This window comes from Silurus aristotelis, assembly GCF_946808225.1.
Source record: "Silurus aristotelis genome assembly, chromosome: 13".
NCBI classification, from domain to species: domain Eukaryota; kingdom Metazoa; phylum Chordata; class Actinopteri; order Siluriformes; family Siluridae; genus Silurus; species Silurus aristotelis.
The window spans coordinates 5,926,265-5,951,897 of record NC_139586.1 but is presented as its reverse complement, the minus strand read 5'-3'; the positions used below and the strand labels follow the sequence as shown (position 1 = coordinate 5,951,897).

Below are 25,633 nucleotides of genomic sequence, written 5' to 3'. Positions count from 1 at the left end.
ATATTTGGTACAGGAGCCTTTGTTTGCAATTACAGAGGTCAAACGTTTCCTGTAGTTTTTCACCAGGTTTACACACACTGCAGGAGGGATTTTGGCCCACTCCTCCACACAGATCTTCTCTAGATCAGTCAGGTTTCTGGCCTGTCGCTGAGAAACACAGAGTTTGAGCTCCCTCCAAAGATTCTCTATTGGGTTTAGGTCTGGAGACTGGCTAGACCACGCCAGAACCTTGATATGCTTCTTACAGAGCCACTCCTTGGTTATCCTGGCTGTGTGCTTTGGGTCATTGTCATGTTGGAAGACCCAGCCTCGACCCATCTTCAATGCTCTAACTGAGGGAAGGAGGTTGTTCCCCAAAATCTCTTAATACATGGCCCCGGTCATCCTCTCCTTAATACAGTGCAGTCACCCTGTCCCATGTGCAGAAAAACACCCCCAAAGCATGATGCTACCACCCCCATGCTTCACAGTAGGGATGGTGTTCTTGGGATGGTACTCATCATTCTTCTTCCTCCAAACACGTTTAGTGGAAATATGACCCAAAAGTTCTATTTTGGTCTCATCTGACCACATGACTTTCTCCCATGACTCCTCTGGATCATCCAAATGGTCATTGGCAAACTTAAGACGTGCCTGGACATGTGCTGGTTTAAGCAGGGGAACCTTCCGTGCCATGCATGATTTCAAACCATGACGTCTTAGTGTATTACCAACAGTAACCTTGGAAACGGTGGTCCCAGCTCTTTTCAGGTCATTGACCAGCTCCTCCCATGTAGTTCTGGGCTGATTTCTCACCTTCCTTAGGATCTATGAGACCCCACGAGGTGAGATTTTGCATGGAGCCCCAGTCCGAGGGAGATTGACAGTCATGTTTAGCTTCTTCTATTTTCTAATGATTGCTCCAACAGTGGACCTTTTTTCACCAAGCTGCTTGGCAATTTCCCCGTAGCCCTTTCCATCCTTGTGGAGGTGTACAATTTTGTCTCTAGTGTCTTTGGACAGCTCTTTGGTCTTGGCCATGTTAGTAGTTGGATTCTTACTGATTGTATGGGGTGGACAGGTGTCTTTATGCAGCTAACGACCTCAAACAGGTGCATCTAATTTAGGATAATAAATGTAGTGGAGGTGGACATTTTAAAGGCAGACTAACAGGTCTTTGAGGGTCAGAATTCTAGCTGATAGACAGGTGTTCAAATACTTATTTGCAGCTGTATCATACAAATAAATAGTTTAAAAATCATATATTGTGATTTCTGGATTTTTTTTTTTAGATTATGTCTCTCACAGTGGACATGCACCTACGATGACAATTTCAGACCCTTCGAAGATTTCTAAGTGGGAGAACTTGCAAAATAGCAGCGTGTTCAAATACTTATTTTCCTCACTGTATATATATATATATATATATATAAAAGGGTTCATTTATGAACATAAAAATATATATTCTTAATATATTTATTTTTGTAAAGCTGCTTTGTGACAATGTCAGTCGTTAAAAGTGCTTCGCAAATAGGATTTAATTGAATTGATTTATGAGCCAGTGAGCAATGGAAGAATGTTTCCTGGTCTAATTAATCATTGAGATGGAACCATGATGCACAAAGAGTAGGAAGCAAGCCAATGGAGGTGGTCTGATGCTTGGGCCTGTGCTCTGCTAGGAAATCTTCAGTCTTTCCATTCATGTGGCTGTTCCTTTGACACATACCACCCACCTACACATTGCTTCAGACCAAGCTACACACCTTCATAGCAATGGTATTTCCTAATGGTCTCTTCCAGCACTGCAAACATTGTTCTGAAATGGTTTCAGGTAAATGACAGAGTTCAAAGTCTTAGCATCGGTGGGATCCAATCTATTAAGACTCTAACTCACAACATCTGCTTATGTCTCTCTTATATAATTAATTCATTATCATGCTGCATGAATTGATCATGAATTCATGAATTAGTAAACAATTAAACCTTGAAATTTGGGTAGACCTTGTATTTTTATGCAAACCTTAAGTAAGGTTCTTTTAAATCTGAGCAAACTTGATAGTTTTTTGTGTTTGTATTAAAAATTATGTATGTAAGAATGTAATAATAAAATAAAATTTGTGTCCATCTATAAATTAACATTTAGGGAAAATTGCACTTGCACTTGACTAGACTTGGAATGCATTTTCTTTTCTCTATGGCAGGTCATTTTGTTTGGTTTCAAGTCTTCTTTATTTGGTGTTGCAAACGATAAAATAATAAAATGCAACATATATATGTAAGACCAATATTCTGAAAAAATACCAAATTCATAAGGGTCAGACTTGTTTGTTGTAATTTCATGACATGCTCATACACATATTATAAATGAGCTAGCAAGGCTAAGCTTCCCGTCCATCAAAGGCTAGAAAAAAGCAGTAGAGTGTTTTATTTTGTCTCCACATCAGATTACTGGTTGTAATAAAATCCATAGAATGGGAGAATATGTTTGTCACCATCTTTAGCAGATGTGCTCCAGTCTCAGATTCGCTCTATTAGGAATTCCCCCCCCCCCCCCCCCCAACTAAATGTAACACAGATTAGAATAAAAATTATACAAATGCAACTGAATTTGAATTGTTTCATAGAGAAATGCCTTTTACAAATATAAACATAGATTAGCATTTTATAGTCATCTGAATTCAATATAAAATATGGAATATTTTCCCATACTCTTTTTAATTTTGACAAAAATAAGAAAACTAATATTTTTAATTAATTTAATGTATGGATCAACCAAAATCTTCTTCTTCTTCTTTCGGCTGCTCCCATTAGGGTTCGCCACAGCGGATCATCTGTCTCCATACCACCCTGTCCTCTACATCTGCCTCTTTTACACCGACTACCTGCATGTCTTCCCTCACCACATCCATAAACCTCCTCCTTGGCCTTCCTCTTTTCCTCCCACCTGGTGGCTCCATCCTCAGCATTCTTCTACCAATATAATTCATGTCCCTCCTCTGCACATGTCCAAACCATCTCAATCTCGCCTCCCTCACCTTGTCACCAAAACATCCTACATGCGCTGTCCCTCTAATAAACTCATTTCTAATCTTCCCCATCCTCGTCACTCCCAACGAAAACCTCAACATCTTCAGCTCTGCTACGTCCAGCTCCACCTCCTGTCTTTTACTCAATGCCACTGTCTCTAATCCATACAACATCGCAGGTCTCACCACAGACCTATAAACTTTCCCTTTCATTCTTGCAGATACCCTACTATCACAAATCACTCCTGTCACTCTTCTCCACCCACTCCACCCTGCCTGCACTCTTTTCTTCACTTCTCTAACACACTCACCATTACTTTGCACTGTTGACCCCAGGTACCTGAATTCCTCCACCTTCTCCAGCTCTTCTCCCTGCAACCGCACAACTCCACTGCCCTCCCTCTCATTCACACACATGTATTCTGTCTTACTCCTACTGAGTTTCATTCCCCTTCTCTCCAGCGCATATCTCCAGCTCTCCAGGCTCTTCTCAACCTGCTCCCTACTCTCACAACAAATCACAATATCATCCGCAAACATCATAGTCCAGGGAGACTCCTGTCTAACCTCGTCCGTCAACCTGTCCATCACCACTGCAAACAGGAAAGGGCTCAGGGCCGATCCTTGATGCAGTCCAACCTTCACCCTGAACCAGTCTGTCGTACCTACTGCACACTTCACTGCCGTCACACTGTCCTCATACATGTCCTACACCACCCTCACATACTTCTCTGACACACCTGACTTCCTCATACAATACCACAACTCCTCTTTTGGCACCCTGTCGTACGCCTTCTCTAAATCCACAAATACACAATGCAATTCCTTCTGTCCTTCTCTATACTTCTCCATCAACATTTTTAAAGCAAATAAGGCATCTGTGGTGCTCTTCCTCGGCATGAAACCATACTGTTGCTCACAGATGGTCACCTCTTCTCTCAGCCTGGCTTCCACTACTCTTTCCCATAACTTCATGGTGTGACTGCTCAACTTAATTCCCCTGTAGTTACTGCAAGACTGCACATCTCCTTTATGTTTAAAGATCGGTACCAGCACACTTCTTCTCCATTCCTCAGGCATCTTCGCACCTTCCAAAATCCTGTTAAACAATCTGGTCAAAAACTCCACTGCCATCTCTCCTAAACTTCTCCATCCTTTACTGCTCTAACTTGCAGTACATCCTTCCCAGCTCGGTCCCTCTGCCTGGCCAATCGGTACAAATCCTTTTCTCCTTCCTTAGTGTCCAACCTCTCATACAGCTCCTCATATGCCTTTTCTTTGGCTTTCGCCACATCCCTCTTAACCTGCTGCCGCATCTCCATGTACTCCTGCCTACTTTTCTCATCACTCTGTCTATCCCACTTCTGTTTTGTTAACCTCTTTCTCCTTATGCTCTCCTGCACTTCCCCATTCCACCACCATGTCTCCTTGTCTTGCTTTCTATTTCCAGATGTTACACCAAGTACGTTTCTAGCTGCCTCCCTCATCACTCCTGCAGTAGTTGCCCAATTATCCAACACCTCTTCAACACCACCGAGCCTCAGTCTGACCCCTTCCCTGAACCTCACACTACACTCTTCCTCCTTCAGTTTCCACCATCTTATTCTTCTTTCAGTCCTCATTCTCCTCCTCTTCCTCTTCGCCTCCAAAACCATCCTACAGACCACCATCCGATGCTGTCTAGCTACACTGTCCCCTGCCAACACCTTACAGTCTCCAATATCCTTTAGGTTGCATCTCCTGCATAGCACATAGTCCACCAGTGTGCACATTCCTCCACTCTTATACGTCACCCTATGATCCTCCTTCTTCTTAAAATAAGTGTTCACCACTGCCATTTCCATCCTTTTAGCAAAATCCACCACCATCTGCCCTTCCACATTCCTCTCCTTAAAACCATACCTACCCATCACCTCCTCATCACCTCTGTTCCCTTCACCTACATGCCCATTAAAGTCTGCCCCAATCACCAATTGTTCTTTCCTAGGTACACCATCTACCACTTCATCTAATTCACTCCAGAATCTTTCCTTCTCCTCCATCTCACAGCCAACTTGTGGAGCATAGGCACTGATGACATTTATCATCATCCCTTCAACTTCCACCTTCACGATCATCACCCTATCAGAAACTCTCTTCACCTCCACTACACTCTTACTGTACTCTTTCTTCAGAATCACCCCTACACCATTTCTCTTTCCATCCACACCATGATAAAATAGTTTAAATCCACCTCCAATGTTCCTGGCCTTACTCCCTTTCCACTTGGTCTCCTGAACACACAGCATATCTACCTTTCTCCTCTCCATCATATCAGCTACCTCTCTGCCTTTACCCGTCATAGTACCAACATTTAAAGTACCAACCCAAACCTCCACTCTCCCACACTGCTCCTTTCCCTGCCGTCTCTGTAGACGTCTTCCTCCTCTCCTTCTCCTCCTTCGGGCCAACAGTAGCCCAGTTTCCACCGGTACCCTGTCGGCTAACGATACCTGTGGCGGTCGTTGTTAACCCGGGCCTCAACCGATCCGGTATGAAATTCTCATTTGTGATCCGCATATTTGATTTGGCACATGGATCAACCAAAATAAAAAAAAATAAAAAATTTTTAATAACATTATTTTTAAATGAAAACTCAAAATATGCAAGGAAGTAAAAACAGGTGTACCTGAACTCAGACTTGTGGATTGAGAAGAGAACTCCAGATGTGGATGCCTTCTGCTGGATGTAAGCCATGAATGTAAACTCCTTTTTATTCCTAAACAACTCCAATATTTTTTCTGTGATTTGGGTGGGAACCTGAACATTTCTTTGTGCATCTGCAAACAAAACAGCAACAAAAGACCGGACATGAAGCACAAGCATACAGGAACTGTATTTATTTCAGAATCAAATACAATGCAGTCGCTTTATTGTTCTGAAATAAATAACCATCACTGATAAATGTGTATATATACAGTGAGGAAAATAAGTATTTGAACACCCTGCTATTTTGCAAGTTCTCCCACTTAGAAATCATGGAGGGGTCTGAAATTGTCATCATAGGTGCATGTCCACTGTGAGAGACATAATCTAAAAAAAAAAAATCCAGAAATCACAAAGATTTTTTTAACAATTTATTTGTATGATACAGCTGCAAATAAGTATTTGAACACCTGAGAAAGTCAATGTTAATATTTGGTACAGTAGCCTTTGTTTGCAATTACAGAGGTCAAACGTTTCCTGTAGTTTTTCACCAGGTTTGCACACACTGCAGAAGGGGTTTTGGCCCACTCCTCCACATAGATCTTCTCTAGATCTGTCAGGTTTCTGGCCTGTCGCTGAGAAACAGGGAGTTTGAGCTCCCTCCAAAGATTCTCTATTGGGTTTAGGTCTGGAGACTGGCTAGGCCACGCCAAAACCATGATATAGATAGATAGATAGATAGATAGATAGATAGATAGATAGATAGATAGATAGATAGATAGATAGATAGATAGATAGATAGATAGATAGATAGATAGATAGATAGATAGATAGATAGATAGATAGATAGATAGATAGATAGATAGATATACTGTATATATAATACATATTTGTATGTCAATATTCATATACTTATTATAAATTATAGATAGTATAGTGTACTAGGTCAGTATTAGGTGTCTGTTGGTTATAGAGGAGAGTGCTGTATATACAGTTTGCTGTATGTAAATTATGCATATGGCATACAAAAAATTATGAATGTATTAAATTTGAAACATTTCCACAATATGCTTTCAGATTAATCTGTTCTTGGTAGTGGACTTCGAGTCAGACAGCTGCACTGCACGTCTCAATGCTGACTGCTCCTCTATCGAGATGTGACTAATTGGAAGCATTGTTTGAAACACACCAGAGACGGTCCCTCTGCAAACTCTGCACACTGTGCTATTTTCAGCTGCTTTATTCTTATCACAACACAAAACATCATCATGTTGTATTTGTTAGGTTTGTTTGTCTCCTTTAACAAGATATACTCCACTGACGTTCCCAGTGTCTAGAGATTGCTTCTTTAGCGTTTCACTAAAACTTGAAATATAGAAGTTTATATTGTTTATGCTGTAGATTATAGTGAACGGCATGTTTATGTCAACACGCACTTGCCACAAATGGCTTTGTCAAATTGTTTCATATTTTAAATAGATGGGTTTTTTTTTTAGCACTGTATGACTCACTCAAAAAATGATCAAAGCAATGTTGCAATGCTACAAGGCCATTTCGAAGTCCAGCAAACCGCAGTGGGAGCCATTATCTCCAAATGGTGAAAACCTGGAACAGTGGTGGATCTTCCCAGAAGTAGTCAGCCATCAAAGTGACAAAAAGATCCAACATCTAAAGAGCTGCAGGCAATGTTGACCTCAGATAAGGCCAGTGATCATGATTCCACCATTAGAAAAATCCTGGAATCCATGGGAGAGGTGGGAGGTGAAATTTCGGCACACAGATGTCGAGGTAAAAACCTTGATGTCCCCAAAATCTTTTGGGATAATAGCAGGCAGCTCCTCTAAAGTTCAAATGTTTTTGCAAATAAAAGTTCCTCCTCAGTGATGTTAAAGACTAATGTGTAGTTCGCAGAACCATTTAATTGCAGTTGTTGCTTCTTAAATGTACACTTTTTTAATATATTTATTTTATTTAGGGGTGCATTGTATTTTTTGCGAGTGATAAAGGTGTTGGTTAATGTGTTTCCTACAATAACTAATGAACAAATGAACTAATCATTTATTAACTGTGATTTTATGTCTTCTCAAGTTCTCCTAATCTTTGCAGAATGCTAAACTGAAAGCTACATTCAGTACTTCCCTTTGCTTTTTTTACTCACAATATCACTTAAAAAGCTCATTTCAGACACCCAATTGCTTCTGAAAAACTGATGTGCCAGTAAGAACACACTGAACTAGACTTGCTAAAATACAATACACAAACCCAAAGGCTTCACATGCCCATCAGTGTGTGAAAGAAAAAAAAATCAACAGGCTAAACAAAGCAGCTTTGATACACAGAAGTTATTACTGAACTGACAGAAGAAGAGGATTTCAAAATAACAATGATTGTAAGCCTGCTGTTGGTAAACTTTGTGTTCACGGGTATATGATCATACTTCACATGATTTGGCCTGCTTTTGTCAAGAGACGTTCACAGATCAGTATTCACGCATACTACATAGTGCATACTACATAGCTACATGTAATACACACTTTATTCAGTTGTCATGACTCTTTTACACAACACTTATGGTAGTACAGGGTGTTATAACACCTGCATTATATTGCCTTTTACACACACACACACACACACACACACACACACACACACACACACACACACACACACACACACACACAGATTAGGTTTTAATTGTAGCTTTTGAACAGTGGTGTATTAGAGCAAATGTACTTCGTTACTGTACTTAAGTAATTTTTTTGGCTACTTTCTAGTTTTACTGAGCATTAAAGATAGAAGCAGTACTTATTACTTCACTATATTCAAATTTACAATGACTGTTACCAATTACAATACAAATATTGCTCCTCTCTAAAACTGATCAAATCACAAACTACAGTCTGAATATTTGTTTTTACTTTATCTAAAATCATTTACTTTAATTGTATTATTCTAATGTATTCAATGGACTATAATACTGTCATTTTATTTGTTAATTGAAGATGCCTTTTTGAAAGATTGCTTTTCTACTTTGTCTATTTTGTTTGTTTGATCTTAGTTTCATTCTGGCATGTTGAAGAGGCTGCTGTACTTTTCTTGGTTATTGCAGTGTTGAGGTGCTCAATTTGATTTGTATTTAGAAAATAAACCCTCACAAAAAAATTTCTTTAGGCTTTTCACAAACATGTGTCTTGGTGTTGAGGACTAGTGCATCCTTGAGCCTATATTCAATATAAGGAAAATACTGAGGTACCGTTCAAATCATATACTTTAAGACTTTTACTCAAGTCATATTGGAATTGGTGACTTTTAACTTTACGTTTTGCAGTAAGGTATCTATACTTTTACTAAAGTATTCATTTTTTATTTGTATAGCGCTTTTAACAATGAAAGTATGATTTTCAGGTACTCTTTACACCTCTGATTTTGCAGAAACCTTTGCTGTTTCAATTTATACAAGTGTTCAAGTTTGCTTCAGTTTCCTAATCAGATCGAATCTGGGCTTTGGCTGGCCTATTCTAAAGTTTTGGTTGCTGTCACCACTATACTTGTGAAGTATGAAGTATCAGGTTTCCTCCAAACCAAGAGCTTTATGCAAATGCTATGTTATTATGCTACATGTTAGACAAGCAGCCCTGTCTAAGCACAAAAAGCTTTGAACAGGGGAAATATTCTTCTTCTTCTTTCGGCTTCTCCCATTAGAAGTCGCCACAGCGGATCATCCTTCTCCATACTCCCCTGTCCTAAACATCTGCCTCTTTCACCCCAACCACCTGCATGTCTTCCCTCACCACATCAATAAACCTCCTCTTTAGCCTTAGTCTTTTCCTCCCTCCTGGTGGCTCCATCCTAAGCATTCTCCTACAGATTTACCCCATGTCCATCCTCTGCACATGTCCAAACCATCTCAATCGAGCCTCCCTCACCTTGTCTCCAAAACGTCCTACATGCGCTGTCTCTCTAATAAACTAATTTCTAATACTGTCCATCTTTGTCACTCCCAATGAAAACCTTAACATCTTCAGCTCTGCTACCTCCAGCTCCACCTCCTGTCTTTTACTTAATGCCACTGTCTCTAAACCATACAACATCGCAGGTCTCATACCCTTCTATCACAAATCACTCCTGCCACTCTTCTCCACCCACTCCACCCTGCCTGCACTCTTTTCTTCACTTCTCTAACACACTCTCCATTACTTTGCACTGTTGACCCCAGGTACCTGAACTCCTCCACCTTTACCACCTCTTCTCCCTGCAACTGCACCACTCCACTGCCCTCCCTCTCATTTACATACATGTACTCTGTCTTACTCCGACTGACTTTCATTCCCCTTCTCTACAGCACATATCTCAACCTGCTCCCTACTCTCACCACAAATAACAATATCATCCGCAAACATCATGGTCCACGAAGACTCCTGTCTGACCTCGTTCTATAACCTGTCCATTACCACAGCAAACAGGAAAGGGCTCAGAGCCGATCCTTGATGCAATCAAAACCAGTCTGTTGTTCCTACTGCACACATCTCTGCTGTCACACTGTACTCATACATGTCCTGCACGACCCTCACATACTTCTCTGACATACTTCCATCAGCTTCCTCATACAATACCAACTCCTCCCTCGGCACCCGGTCGTATGCTTTCTCTAAATCCCAAACACACAATGCAACTCCTTCTGACCTTCTCTATACTTCAGAATCAAAATTCTCAAAGCTAATAATGCGTCTGTGGTGCTCTTCCTCGGCATGAAACCATACTGCTGCTCACTTATGGTCACCTCTTCTCTCAGCCTGGCTTCCACTACTCTTTCCCATAACTTCATGGTTTGATTGTTCAACTTAATTCCCCTGTAGTTACCGCAGGTCTGCACAGCTCCCTTATTCTTAAAGATCGGTACCAGCACACTCCTTCTGCATTTCTCAGGCATCCTCACACCTTTCAGAATCTTGTTAAACAATCTTGTTAAAAACTCCACTGCCATCTCTTCTAAACATCTCCATGCTTCTACTGGTATGTCATCGCGTCCTACTGACTTTCCACTTCATCCTCTTAATCGCTGTTCTCACTTCCTCCTTACTAATCCTATCCACTTCCTGCTTCACCATCTCCGCACCATCCACCCTTTTCTCTTTCTCATTTTCCTCAAAATAGTATTCAGGTAAAATACTGCTGTTAATGCAGAAAAATAAGATGATCTAATTTATGAACAGATAATGATTAAAAATAACAAGCTGCACTCTCAGTTAGCTGAAACACATAACTTAGCTTAACTGAGTTTTTTTTTTTTTTGAAAAAGCAGAATCTTTCTGGAAGGATAAAAGCAGCTTATGCTTGCATGGAGGTGTGTGTTCATGCAAATGTGAATAAAGGCCTTAGGCAAGATCAAGAAGTGCTTGTAAAACTAGCTGATGGAATGTGGCAATTACAGGGTGAGTTGAGTGCTGCCAGGACAATTTGCATGCTAATATGGCAAAATGAGCTTACTACTATTACTTGTTACAGTGTGTGTTTAAGTTATAGCGTAGGTTTATAAAGTTGCCAAGATAAGGGTTGTAAAAGAAACATATTTCCGAGTTGTCTACTTAAATAAAAGCATGACTGTAAGTTCAAATAAGGGATCTGTGGCCTCTGTAATATTCTGTGAGCTCACAAAGATGTTGATCTGTAACTAAGTTAAAATACAGAAGGTATGGCCTCTTTTACTGTCAGGCCAAATAACAGAGGTGTGGCCTCTGAATTGTGAATTCCATTAAAGGAGGTCTCCTCAAGGAGGTGTCCTTGTGGTCTCCTTAAGTCTCAGTTCCAATTAAGGGGATGTGTCCCCCCCGGAACTGGCCATTCAAATAAGGAGGTGTGGTCTTTCAAAATAGGTATGGCTTTCATTTTAAATAAAGGAGGCATGTACTCTTTAACTGTCAATTCCAATAAAGGAGGCATGGCCTCTATAACTGACAGTTCAAATAAAGGCTCTTGTTCAGTAATTAAAGTCTTGCACCTTTTTACTGTATCATGCAGCATTAATCTTTACAAAAAGCAAATATTAGTGATCCTTGTTCTGATGTAGCTGCTTTAAAATCCATGTGCCCTTTTTTTACTTTAGGCACCTGCTCAAATCCTCTATGGTGTTAAAGCTGCAATGACATTACCCCTGTCTCATTCTAGCAAAACTCCTCCATCTTAATCCCAATGTGGATGTGTGCTGTATCCGTTAATGTTTTTATGCATGCATGCATGTTGTTCATGCATGCATGAACTTCTGCCAGATTCAACCTGACATCTCAGACTAAATTACTATTCAACTAGCAGGAATACCCTGTTACACAGTATTTTTCCTTCACTGCTACAATCTACATCTTACTCTCTGCACCTTTTTTTATGAGAATAACAATCCGGTCAAGGCCAAGAAGCAAGAAGAATTAAAAATTTTACTAGTATCATCCTTATTATGCTACAGTTCTTTAATAAATGACACAATTTTACTGTATCTGGGGCAAAAAAAAAAGACAACTTGCTCAATTTTTCTGTCAATATTAATGATAATGTTTATATCTGAACCCCTCCAATGCAGTTCAGCTGAAGCCTAAACGGCCTGCTGTTTTACTATAACATTCTCACAACTTAGTTTCTTCAACACCATTACTTTACGGTGTGTGTTACACAGCAGTTCATTTAATCATTCATCTTCAGCAAAAGCTTTATCTTGGTTAGGGCAATGGTAAATCCTTTGAATACTGGACATGAGGTGCTTACTATTGGAAAATCCCTGATGATGTATAAAATACTCAAACATTTATGAAAATGCATTCTTGCTCAGCCTGAAGAAACAATATACTGGTCAAACAACTCAGGAGACGCACCTGTCACATAATTGTGACCTCATACCAATCAGTGTATAAGAAAATGCATAGACTAAATAACATCAACAACCTATATGAACTGCTAATAAACTGTTACTGTGCTGAACTGCTGTTAATATACTGTATATAAAGGCCTTACCCCCCTGGGGGGCAGGACATACAGATTTATGTATAATATTTCTAGAAAATGAATTGGTCAATCACAATGTTTTTACCAAGTATTATTATTTATGCTCTCATGGAAATGACAAACTACAAAATATAGAAAAAGCTACAAAACACCGTATTTACAAACGCTTTTTTTTTCTGAAACCTTTAATATGTCTGTGAACACAAATATAATCGACTCTTAGAATATAATTTTAAGCAAGATCTAAAGCAATGGTTTTTTTTTTTTTATGGAATACTTTACTACTATTAAAAATAAGTACAAATAAATGTTCAATGTCACTACCCCTTGTCCTTCCAAACTTTAAGCCTTCATTTGTATTTTTATGAATCAGAACATACATAGTTTCAACGAAGAGTTTAGAATAAAAAGATATATCAATGCTTTTATAGCATTTGTATTTCACCACAAAGGCAAAAAATGCGGCAACATTTGCAAATTTGCTTCTTTAAGGCTCAGCAGGAGTGCAAAAGTTTTTGACTCGTTCACAGTTTTATAAATCGTACATCACACATGACTATGAAGGTGGATGTATTAGTCAGCAAACATCATCATGGTGTATATACTGTATAATTACAGTAAGAGACCACCTGCAATCAGGTTCAAAGTGATGGTAGTTTCAACGAACAGACTACCGTTCAGCCATTGTTCTGAATGAAAATGTTGCATCCACATGTCTCACACAACTCTTTCATAAAGCAACATGCCCCATTTTTTTGAGTGGGCTTAAGCCTTGAAGGCGTGCTGACTTAATAATGTGGACTTGTATTACTATTATCTGAATTTGAGCACAATATTATTCAGATAATTTAAGCCATAAACTATAAATATGAAGATTACACATTAAGGAGAATATTAATGAGCCTCAAACAAGATCCAGTTAATACATTAAATACAAGTGGGCTACAGCATTGTTTAACAACACATCCACAAATTATTCAGCTATAACTTTAAAAAAAACTTTTGGGTTGCACAAGCCAGTGCAGTCTTAGTGCCGGTCCCAAGCCTGAAAAAATGGGGAGGGTTGCGTTAGGAAGGGCATCCAGCGTAAAACATGCCAAATCAAATATGCAGATCACGACTCAGAACTTCATACCGAATCGGTCGAGTCCCGGGTTACCAACGACCGCGACAGGTATTGTTAGCCAACAGGGCTACTGTTGGCCAAAGGAGGAGAAGGAGAGAAGGAAAACGTCTACAGAGACAGTGAAAAGAAGAAGTGTAGGAGAGTGGAGGTTCGGGTTGCTCCTTTAAATGTTGGTACTATGGTAAAGGAAGAGAGGTAGCTGATATGATGGAGCATAGAAAGGAAGATATATTACGTGTTCAGGAGACCAAGTGGAAAAGGAATAAGGCCAGAAACATTGGAGGGGGGTTTAAACTGTTCTATCATGGTGTGGGTGGAAAAAGAAATGGTGTAAGGGTGATCCTGAAGGAAAAGTACAGTAAGAGTTTAGTGGAGGTAAAGAGAGTTTCTGATATGGTTAAATACGTGAAGCTGGAAGTTGAAGTGTTGATGATAAATGTCATCAGTGCTTATGCTCCACAAGTGGGTTGTGAGATGAGTAGAAGGAAAAGTTAGTTAGATGAAGTGGTAGATGGTGTACTTAGGAAAGCTTAGCTCAGCTTATCAGTTAGTGATTGGGGCAGACTTCAATGGCCATGTAGGTGAAGGGAACAGAGGTGATGAGGAGGTGATATGGCCTTAAGGAGAGGAATGTGGAAGGGCAGATGGTGGTAGATTTTGCTAAAAGGATGGAAATGGCGGCGGTAAATACTTATTTTAAGAAGAAGGAGGTTGACATTTAAGTGCGGCGGAAGGTGCACACAGGTGGACTATATTCTATGTAGGAGATGCAGCCTGAAGGAGATTGGAGACTGTAAGGTGTTGGCAGAGCTAGACAGCATCGGATGGTAGTCTGTATTATAGTTTTGGAGGTGAAGAAGAGGAGGAGAGTAAGTAATGTGAAAGAAGAATAAGATTGTGGAAACTGAAGGAGGAAGACTATAGTGTGAGATTCAGGGAAAAGGTAAGACAGGGATTTGGTGGTGGTAAAGAGGTGCAGGATTATTGGGCAACTACTGCAGAAGTGAGAAGGAAGACAGCTAGAACGGTTCTTGGTGTGACACCTGGAAAAAAAAAGAAGACAAAGGGACGTGCTGGTGGAATGAGAAAGAGCAGGAGTGTATAAGGAAAAAGAGGTTGGCGAAACAGAATTGGGATCGACAAAGAGATGAAAATAGAGGCAGCAGGTAAAGAAGGATGTGGCAAAAGCCAAGGAAAAGGCATATTAGGAGCTGTATGTGAAGTTGAACACTAAGGAAGGAGAAGAGGATTTATACCGATTGGACAGGAGTATTTTGAGCAGCTGATAAATGAGGAAAATGAGAGAGAGGTTGGATGGTGTGGAGATTGTAAAGCAGGAAGTGGATAGGATTAGTAGGGAGGAAGTGAGAGCAGTGTGAATAAGAGGATGAAGAGTGGAAAGTTGGTAGGACCAGACAACATACCAGTAGAAGCATGGAGATGTTCAGGAGAGATGGCAGTGGAGTTTTTAACCAGATTGTTCAACAAGATTTTGGAAGGTGATAGGATGCCTGAGGAATGGAGAAAGAGTGTGCTGGTACCGATCTTTTAGAATAAGGGAGATGTGCAGACCTGCAGTAACTACAGGGAAATAAAGTTGATCAGTCACACCATAAAGTTATGGAAAAGGGTAGTGGAAGCAAGGCTGAGAGAAAAGGTGACCATCTGTGAGCAACAGTATGGTTTCATGCCGAGGAAGAGCACCACAGACGTATCATTTGCTTTGAGAATGTTGATGGAGAAGTATAGAGAAGGTCAGAAGGAGTTGCATTGTGTTTTTGTGGATTTAGAGAAAGTGTACGACAGGGTCAAGTCAAGTCAAGTCAAAAAGCTTTAATTTTTTTATTTCTACTATACACAGTGGTACACAGTACACAGTAAAAATGAGACAATGTTCCTCCAGAAGCTTGGTGCTACACTAAACAACATAGAGCTACAACACTAGATAAGGCTACATAGAGTGCACTGAGTGCAACCTAGTGTAAAAAGTGCAGACAAAACACAGTACAGACAGACAACACAAGACAGTGCGGGACAATATACATAACACAAGATAGTGCCGACATGTTAACCTACTGTATACTCTGAATATACAATACTGTGCAAAGAGGACTTTAAAAGACTATGAACAAGAGTATATGTAAATAAACACAGCAGCAGTCGAAATGTGCAAAAAACAGCATGTAAACGGTATTATATGGTTAAGTATAAATAATAAATAAATGGTGATGAATGGATTGAGATGAGTAATGAGTGTGTGTTTGAGTTCAGGTTGTACAGTTCAGTAACACTTCGTTGAGTAAGTGTGTGTGTGTGTGTGTGTGTGTGTGTGTGTGTGTGTGTGTGGGTGTGTTTGTGTGTGTGTGTGTGTGTGTGTGTGTGTGTGTGTGTGTGTGTGTGTGTGTGTGTGTGTGGGTGGGTGGGTGTGTGTGTGTGTGTGTGTGTGTGTGTGTGTGAGTTTCAGTTTAGTTCTGTGTGTTGAGGAGCCTGATGGCTTGCGGGAAAAAGCTGTTGTACAGTCTGGACGTGACCGGCCGAATGTTTCGGAACCGTTTTCCTGATGGCAGGAGGGTGAAGAGTGTGTGTGAGAAAGGTGTGTGGGGTCGTCCACAATGCTGTTGGGTTTGCGGATGCAGTGTGTGGTGTAAATGCCCATGTTAGAGGGGAGAGAGACTCCGATGATCTTCTCAGCTGTCCTCATTATCCTCTGTAGGGTCGTGAGATCCGAGACAGTGCAGTTTCCAAACCAGGCAGTGATGCAACTGCTCAGGATGCTCTCAATGCGCGGGGGGTGGGCTTTCCTTAGCTGTCTCAGGAAGTAGAGACGCTGCTAGGCTTTCTTGGTGATGGCGCTGGTGTCGAGTGACCAGGTGATCACTAAGGAATTTGGTGCTGTTGACAATCTCCACTGAGAATCCATCTCTTTGGTTTTGTCATTGTTCAGAGACAGCTTGTTGGCTCTACATCAGGCTGTTAACTGTTCCACCTCCTCTCTGTATGCTGACTCGTTGTTTTTGCTGATGAAACCCACCACGGTCGTGTCATCTGCGAACTTGATGATGTGATTCGAGCTGTGCATTGCTACACATTTGTGAGTCAGCAGAGTGAACAGCAGTGGACTGAGCACACAGGGGCCCCAGTGCTCAGTGTGGTGGTGCTGGAGATGCTGTTCCCGATCCGGACTGACTGAGGTGAATGCTGAACCAAAGTCTATGAACAGCATTTATACATACGCGTCCTTGATGTCCAGGTGGGTGAGGACCAGATGGAGGGTTGTGGAGATGGCATTGTGCGTGGAATGGTTTGGACGATATGCAAACTGCATGGGGTCCAGTGAGGGTGGAAGCTGGGTCTTGACGTGCCTCATGACGAGCCTCTCAAAGCACTACATCACAATGGGTGTGAACGCAATTGGATGATAGTAATTGAGGCAGGAGACAGCAGACTTCTTCAGCGCGTGGATGATGGTTTTTGTCTTGAGGCACGTTGGAAACAATGTTGCTGCTAGGAGAGATGTTGAAGATGTCAGTGACATCCACTAGCTGTTCTGCACATTCCCTAAGCACTCTGCCAAGAATGTTGTCTGGTCCAGCAGACTTCCGTGGGTTAACTCTGCATAGAGCTTTCCTCACTTCAGCTGTGATTAGACAGAGAACCTGGTCACTGGGAGGAGGGGTGGTCTTCCTCAACTCCACGTTGTTTTGTACCTCAAACCGGGCATAGAAGTCCTTCAGCGCATCTGGGAGGGAGGCATCACGGTCACAAGTAGGATTTGTTCGTGATTGCTTGGATGCCCTGCCACATGCGCCGGGTGTATCCGCTGTCCTGGAAGTGGTTGTGGATTCGCTTGGCGTGTGTACGCTTCACCTTTTTGATGGCACGGGACATTTTGGCCCTTGCCGTTCCTAACGCCACCTTGTCCCCTGCTCTGAAGGGAGAGTCTCTTTATTTCAGCAGCACATGCACCTTTGCGGTCATCCTCGGCTTCTGGTTGGAGCGTGTAGTGATGGTCTTGGAGATGGTCACGTCATCAAAGCACTTGCTGATGTAGCAGGTCACTGATGATGGGTACTCCTCCGTTGATGGAATCGACATTGGTTGCAGCCTCCTTAAACATGTCCCAGTCAGTGCACTCAAAACAGTCCTGAACAGCAGAGTTGGCTCCTGCTGGCCAGGTTTCCACCTGTTTCAGAACTGGTTTAGAGTGTCTGACAAGTGGTCTGTATGCTGGAACAAATAATTGGCGTAACAAATATGTGGTCTGAGTAGCCGAGAAGGGGGGCTGGGCTCCGCACAATACGCGCCGTGGATGTTTGTGTAAACAAGATCCAGCGTGTTCGCACCTCTCGTTGCAAAGTCCACATGCTGATGGAGTTTAGGGCGCACAGTCCTGAGATTTGCATGGTTGAAATCTCCGGCGACATAAATAAAATATCTGCCGGGGTGAGCATTCTGCAAGTCGCTAATAGCTCCATAAATGGTGCTGAGAGAGGAGTTGTGGTATTGTATGAGGAAGTCAGGTGTGTCAGAGAAGTATGTGAGAGTGGTTTAAGGTTCAAGGTTGGTTCAAGTTCAAGGTTGGATTTCATCAAGGACCTGGGGTTCAACATCGCAAAGTAATGGAGAGTGTGTTAGAGAAGTGAAGAAAAGAGTGCAGGCAGGGTGGAGTGGGTGGAGAAGAGTGACATGAGTGATTTGTGATAGAAGGGTATCTGCAAGAGTAAAAGGGAAAGTTTTTAGGACTGTGGTGAGACCTGCTATGTTGTATGGCTTAGAGAGGTTTGGGAGGTAGCAGAGATGAAGATGTTGAGATTTTTATTGGGAGTGACCAAGATGGACAGTATTAGAAACAAGTTTATTAGAGGGACAGAGCATGTAGGATGTTTTAGGGACAAAAGTATAAGAGACGCCCAATTATGAAGGAAGGAGGAAAAGAGGAAGGCCAAAAGGAGGATTATGGATGTGGTGAGGGAAGACATGCAGGTAGTTGGTTTGAAAGAGGCAGATGTAGATGACAAAGTAGTATGGAGACGGATGATCCCTGTGGCAACCAATAATGGGAACAGAAGAAGAAGAAGAAGAAAAAGAAGAAGAAGAAGAACCTGAAAAGACTTAATAAGGAAAAATACCTTGTATTTTCTTGTGTTTTATCTATTACAGTAAAGTTAAAATTATATTTGTTAGAATTCAATATATACAATATCCGTCTCCTTCTTTCGGCTGCTCCTATCTGGGCTCAGTGTGGCAGATTAAAATTGTGAAAATGTTTCCACCAACATTAACATTTACATTTGCAGCATTTAGCAAATGCCCTTGTCCAGAGTGCCATACAAATGTGCTTTGAGTCTCTATTAATGAATAAGTCTATACTGGTATGCTAAATTAGAGAGAGTTTTTTTGTTAGTTTGTTTGTTTTTAAAAAGCAAACTTGCAAAGTGTTAGTTGAATACAATATTAACAACAACAATAATCACTAATGACAAATGAAAACATATTTTTTAAAGGTTATTTGCCTTTATTTGCCTTATTTATTAAAAAAATAAATAAATAAATTATTTTAATTAATTGAACACACTGGTTATGAATTCCATTCTTTTTATTAAACCCAGCAAACCAATAAAAAAAAAAAATCACATTTAACTGCCTAAAATTCAAAGAAAGTTTAGCAGTAAAGGGTTAAATGACAGATCAGACATGTGCATGAGGTTTGGTTTCTCTTGCAGTGAAACAGTGCTGTCTGTCTGCAGCTGACAACTTCCATATATTTTACACACACACACACACACACACACACACACACACACACACACACACCAACACTGCAATAAGACAGAAATAAAGATTGAGAAATGCAATAAAACTAATAAAGAACATGACATTCTGTTTCATTATCAACAGTGGCAAAGACACTTTTTGCTAGAAGCAATCATTCATTCACAGCTTTCATTCTTCTTCAATAATTGGGTCCCTTGCCCCCTTGACTTTTCTTTTTTAATCGATGCCTATGCTCTATATTATTTTCCTTACAATCGGGAGGCTTACATGAAAATATTACATTTATGTAATATATTTAGGTTTTGGAGCTGAATTTTTTATATGTTTAAATAATTGGCAGCAGTTTGGAAAGCAGGTTGAATAACTGGCAAATATTATATAATTAGGGCATGATCGTATTACATAAATGATCTCTGCAGATGAAGAAATTTGAAAGGGATATTTTTGTTAATGTTATTCTATACTGATACAATCAATTCCAGCCACCAGGATGCTTTTTGAGCAATACGAAACCAACAAAGCCAAAGACAATATTCTACTTCATCGACTGTTAGTGCTAGATAGAGGTGAATCGATACTAACAAATATCACAGAAAAATTTGATTTACTCATGTGGGGTGTCAGATCTGAAGCTCATTTCCAAGTTGTACACCTAGATTAGACAATGAGATTGCTAGATTTTACAAGCAGTGTTTAGCCACTGGTCTAGTGAATACAACAATGCTATTTACAGTCTGTACTGTACTCATCTTTCAGTCTTTCAGAAACATCTATCACAATGTTAATTATTTCTATTAGGTTTTATTTTCTACATTCTGCAGCAGTTAAAAACATTCAGAAAGTCTGAATTTTCCTCAACACCTGGTGAATTATTGAGCTGACATTCAGCAAAGCTGACACTTTGTAAAGCTTTCGTCTTGCAGTTAATATGTTCTTATTATTTTGTTGTATTATTTCTGTCAACCACATATGTGTGTGCTGCCAAGGGCTGCATGAAAAAAAAATGCATTTAAATCATGATCTCAATTTGTTTGTCAAAGAAATTTCATTCAAAAACAGTGTTGGTTCTTCCGCTTTTTCACGTCACATAACAACAGAAATCATACCAAATAACCTTAATCATCTTAAGCATGACTAGTCTACAGAAGAAAAAGGAGGGAAACACGTCACTAGCAAAACTGTGAATCAGACTAAAAAATGTCCCAAACATCCACATACCTGAGAAGCTAAAAGCTTACTGACTGAAAATTTTTATTTATCTGACTAAATGGTGTCAATTAATTAATATTATATTATTATCAAATTATTCATTATAAAGAGTAGTTATTTTGGTAAGATCTTAGGCTGTTACAATACCAATGGAGCAATAAATCAGTAAGCCAATACTTTATTGACTCAAAATGTAAAATGTTAGAATTTAACAGAATATACAATGTAAGAATTTAATAATGTTTCATACAAACTTCTTAAAAAAATTATGGGAATCATGAGGCGAGATCATGATGCCAAGAAATGTGCAGTCCTGGAACAGTCACAGAAATTGTTGATGTTATTTGTATGCCACTGTTGATGTTTTTCCTATTCCTAAAAGTTAACTGAGGATTCATTTTCATAATTTCTTACAAATATTTTTCAGATTAAAACTATACAAAAGGCATGAGATTTCAGGCCAGGGGTGTCTGAATGAGTACAGTTGTGCTTGTATTAAGCAAATTAAACATTGCTTTTGAAAAGTTGCCTTTATGAGTATTTGAGATCTTAAATGTTCTTAAATCTGTAATAATTTAAAGGAATGATAGAATGATCACATAGCCAGTGCTTACTTATAAGCATATCCAAATTCTTTAGATATCCTATGTTTTATTTAAACATTACATAGTATTTTTTTCACAGTATAAAATATAAAAATGCTAATTGTTTGTCAATGTGAAAAGAAGGTTAGAAAATTATCACGGAAATAGTTATAAAACATTTAATGCATAAGTATTTTATTAAATATTCAAAACCTGTATGTGTCAAACATCTAACTCTATGATGCACGGAGGCAAAGAAATCATCCTTTAAAGGATTTTTTAAAGCTCAGTTAATCAATTAAGAAAAAAAAATCTTTTAGTGATTTGGAGATAAATCACATTTTATATTTTCAGCTAAACATATAAAAAAGCTTATGGTGAGGTTTGACTGTAAATAAAAAAGGAAGCTTCAAGTTGTAAAGCACTTCACACCGTTATATTGAAAGTATCAGTAAGTAAATTTATCATGTAGGTCCGTCCCTAATTATAATGCAGTGCCACAAAAAAAGAGAGATGAGGATTTCCACCTACATCTTCTTTAGCTGTATCTCCTACATTCCTCCCTTCCATACTGTTATGACTGAAACTGACAGAATCCAACTATAAAACGAGGCTGCAAAGCCTGCAGCAGTGCTGTAATAGCTTTTGCACAACCTGCAATCTGAAATTTATGATTTATAAACTTCTCTCGCTGGTTGCTGTTTGGCCAAAGGGGTAAATGTCAAACAGGAATAAAATGGTAGATCCATATAGCCTGTGCCGCAGGATACAATAGTTACAGCCTACATCCACAATTTTAATGATTACTCATTGCTCGTTAGAACCCATTGAAAGTCTCTAGGTTGCGTGTGTAACCCTGGCTCCCAGAGGAAATGAGACATTGCGTCAAGAACGCTTCTGCTTGACCAAGCTCTGAACCATGTGTGTAATCAGTCCAACGGAAAATCGGAACTTTACCGGCGGGGTGAACACCTCAATGGCCTACTTCCTCAAGAGAAGCCTACAGATTGCGGCAAGCCCCCCAAATCTGCTACGTTTCTGGGCAGAAGCTGAGGAAGGCACTCACTGGAGACCACTGTACCCTGCAACAACAGAGGTGGCAGGATTAACAGGTTGATATCCCGATGGCACTGAGGAGAGGCGGGTGCCGTGTGCTGAGGCGTATACTGCCCCCTATAGCAGAACCCCTCCAAAGTCCTGAGTAGACAGGACCTTTTTGACCTAGGGTGTTGCCTGACGTCCCTGGCAGGGGGTGTGCGAGTGGTGACGATTTCTGGACCTCCCAATGCCCACTCGTACTAGGATGGGCCTGCGTGAAGTGGCCCTGAAAGCCAGGTCTGTAGATAAGCTCTGAAATGTACATCAGCTCTAAGATGTTATCTTCCCTCGTTTAATCTCTATCATCTATTTCCTTAAGCGGGTCAGCCTGGTAGGCTTTTAAGACCGCCATGGAGTGCAAACACCCACCAGCTTGACCTGCCGCTGTATAAGCTATGCCCACCAAAGCCGAGGAGGTCCGTAGGGGGTTGGTGGGCAGTACCAGGGCCTTTTGGGACAATACAGCACCGTGAAAGAGATAGCCAGCCAGCATCTCTTCAACCCAGGAATCTTCCCATAGCACGTCCCACTACGTTTGAGTCCATGCACTCTTTCAATCCCAATACAATTGAGTAAAGGGAGACATTGGGACTGAAGAGGCAGGACGAATAGGGTCTGCCCCAGGATCTAGACACCTTGGTGTGCAGATCCAAAAAGAAGGGCAGGCCTTGGCATGGAGGCATTGACCTAGGTCGCAGGAGGCATTCATCTAGTTTATTCAGAGGATGCAGTATCTGTTTCTCATTTGGCCAAGCAATATTGAGCTTGGAAACAGCACGAGTTACTACCTCCAAGAGCTCCTTGAACTTGAATGGCTGCTGAGGCATGTCTCAAATCAAATTAAATAAAATTTTATTTGTCACATACAGAGTATGACATGCAGTTAAATGCTTTTAACCAAAATGAAAAAACCTGTCTGCATGTTTGTCTATTACTTTACCATTACTCCTGCATTAATGATTGACTGATTACACACGTGGTTCAGTGCGTGGTCACGCAGAGGTGTTCCCAAAGCGTTGTTGACGCGGCTCGAGTTCCTGAAGGGAAAACCAATTTGCAAAGCATCTTTGGACTCAACCCTTTCTGTTTCTCATAATGCACACCTTAAAAACTGTTAAAAAATCTATATTATATATGCTTAAGAGTATTAAACATGCATCTTTATCATGGACCTTCACTTTCTATACTCGTTATGGAAGAGCAATATAGTGGAAAATGTTTAGCCACTGAAAATATTATAAAAAAAATAAAACACAAGATATTAACAAATATAAACATATATTTAAAATAACATTATAAATGCATTTTCACATATGGCAGATGAAATCCAGTTATGTGTAAAACTCATGCTTTCTTGCTTTGGTTTTATTCGAGGAGACTGCTGTCATCAAAGTGACAGTTACTAAGCAAGTTACTCAATTTTCCAGACAACAGGTCTGACATTCAGCTACAGCTCCCATCACTCACATCCATTGTCATGTTCACAGTCACCCGCTGACTGATCATGCACAACCTGAGTTTAATCACATGTACACACACATTCTCACTCTGTTTAAACACTTTCACTGTACTCACTCACCACAATGTTTTCTGCTGCATTTATTTGCGAGACTTCTTTAGTGTGCATGATCTTTTGGGTTTGTGATTTAGTTTTTTTTTGCCTGTTTGCCTTTTTGATGATCTCCTGACTCAGATTTTATTACTTAAAACTTTGCTTCAAATTTTAACCTTGTCTGGCTGCCTTACAAATACTTTACCCTTCAAATGCATCTGTTTCTTCACCTGACAGTATATTTCACATTCTACCTCGAGGCAGCGGGTGTGCCAGACTGACAGCAGGAGCTAGCAGCTCAAGGCCGTGTCACAAAGGAAAAAAAAACAACAACAACTAGCCATGATCAACGCAAGTCTCATGCAAATCAACACTCAGATTGCCTTTAGCTGCCCCAATGCAATGTTCTCCAGCAGCCTCTTTGCTCACAGCATGCCTGGACAATTACTCCAGGGACCCAGCTCTATGCATTGGACTCATGCTTAGTGATCTCTATTCTTCTCTAATCATGAAATGCTGTCTGATCTATACAAACATGCCCAGAGGTTATCAGTCTGCTAACTCACTGTAGTGGGGTCTCAAGGAACGAGATGACCATTCACCATAAGGAAAAGAAGTGCACCACTCTCTGCCCCTAATAGCAAGTAGATGTGTATTCACTGTAAAGCTTGCATCTTGACCAGTTTATTTTTTATTTCCAAATGTTAAAAAAATATAGCAAATATTTTTTAAAAATCAGCTAAAAGTAAAGTGAAGCCTGGGCATTCATCTGCATTAAGGGTTTTGTTTAGTCACTATGTACATTTCTAAACAGACAGACTAAGCAGTACCAGTGGGTAAAAAATGCAGACTAATTGCAGATTTAACAGCCTATTGCAGTTAATGTGATTTCAATTAATATGCATTCAGGGTTATCCAGGCTCGTTAGAAAGCAAAAAAAATTAAAGCACATTTACTGTCAATTATCTAAGCCTAATGTGACAAAATTATGAAATGTAGTTTATATACAATGTTTAAAATTACTTTCAAAAGCACAGCTACCTTATAGCACAGCATTCAGCATATCTGTAGCTATAGTATATGTAGTTATTTCCCTTAAAAAAAAAAAAGAAAAAAGATTTGTTGGAATTTTCTCTATGTTATTCCCTTTTAATGGACCAAAAGTAACTGGACAAACTACATCATAAAGTAAACTGTCATTTTTAATGCTTGGCTGTAAATTCATTGCAGTCAGTGACCGTCTAGAGCCTGGAACCCTTGACCCTTGACTGTTACTCTGTTGATGCTCTGCCAGGACAACGTTGTCCTTTGCCTGCTTATTCTAGGATTTTTGCCTTCAGTTTAACCTTCAGCAAGTGAAATACAGTGGTAGCAAATCAGAGAATAATAACTTTGACAATGTTAAAATATTTATTGACCTGAGTAGCCATGCATTTAGTGAATACTAAAAGTGAACGATTTCTTTCCGGATTGACTTTAAAGCATAACTATATAAAATTCAAGATGGAACAAAGCAGTCTTTATTTATATCTATATCCTATTTAAGATTTCTCACTTGGTTTAAGTCAAACTGCAGCAATGCCTTTTAACAGGTGGCTCAACCATATGG

At 40.1% G+C, this 25,633-nt stretch overlaps 1 protein-coding gene across 2 annotated transcripts in view; it reads right to left on the bottom strand.

Moving 5' to 3' along the window:
- The window catches only part of LOC310735413 (protein kinase C-binding protein NELL1-like), a 275,873-nt gene that overhangs the window by 221,274 nt on the left and 28,966 nt on the right, over positions 1-25,633 (bottom strand). For both annotated transcript variants that reach the window (XM_083558150.1, XM_083558151.1), the window contains exon 3: positions 5,674-5,824. In XM_083558150.1, coding sequence (XP_083414276.1) covers positions 5,674-5,824 — 151 coding nt within the window. The remainder of the gene's footprint in view (positions 1-5,673; positions 5,825-25,633) is intronic.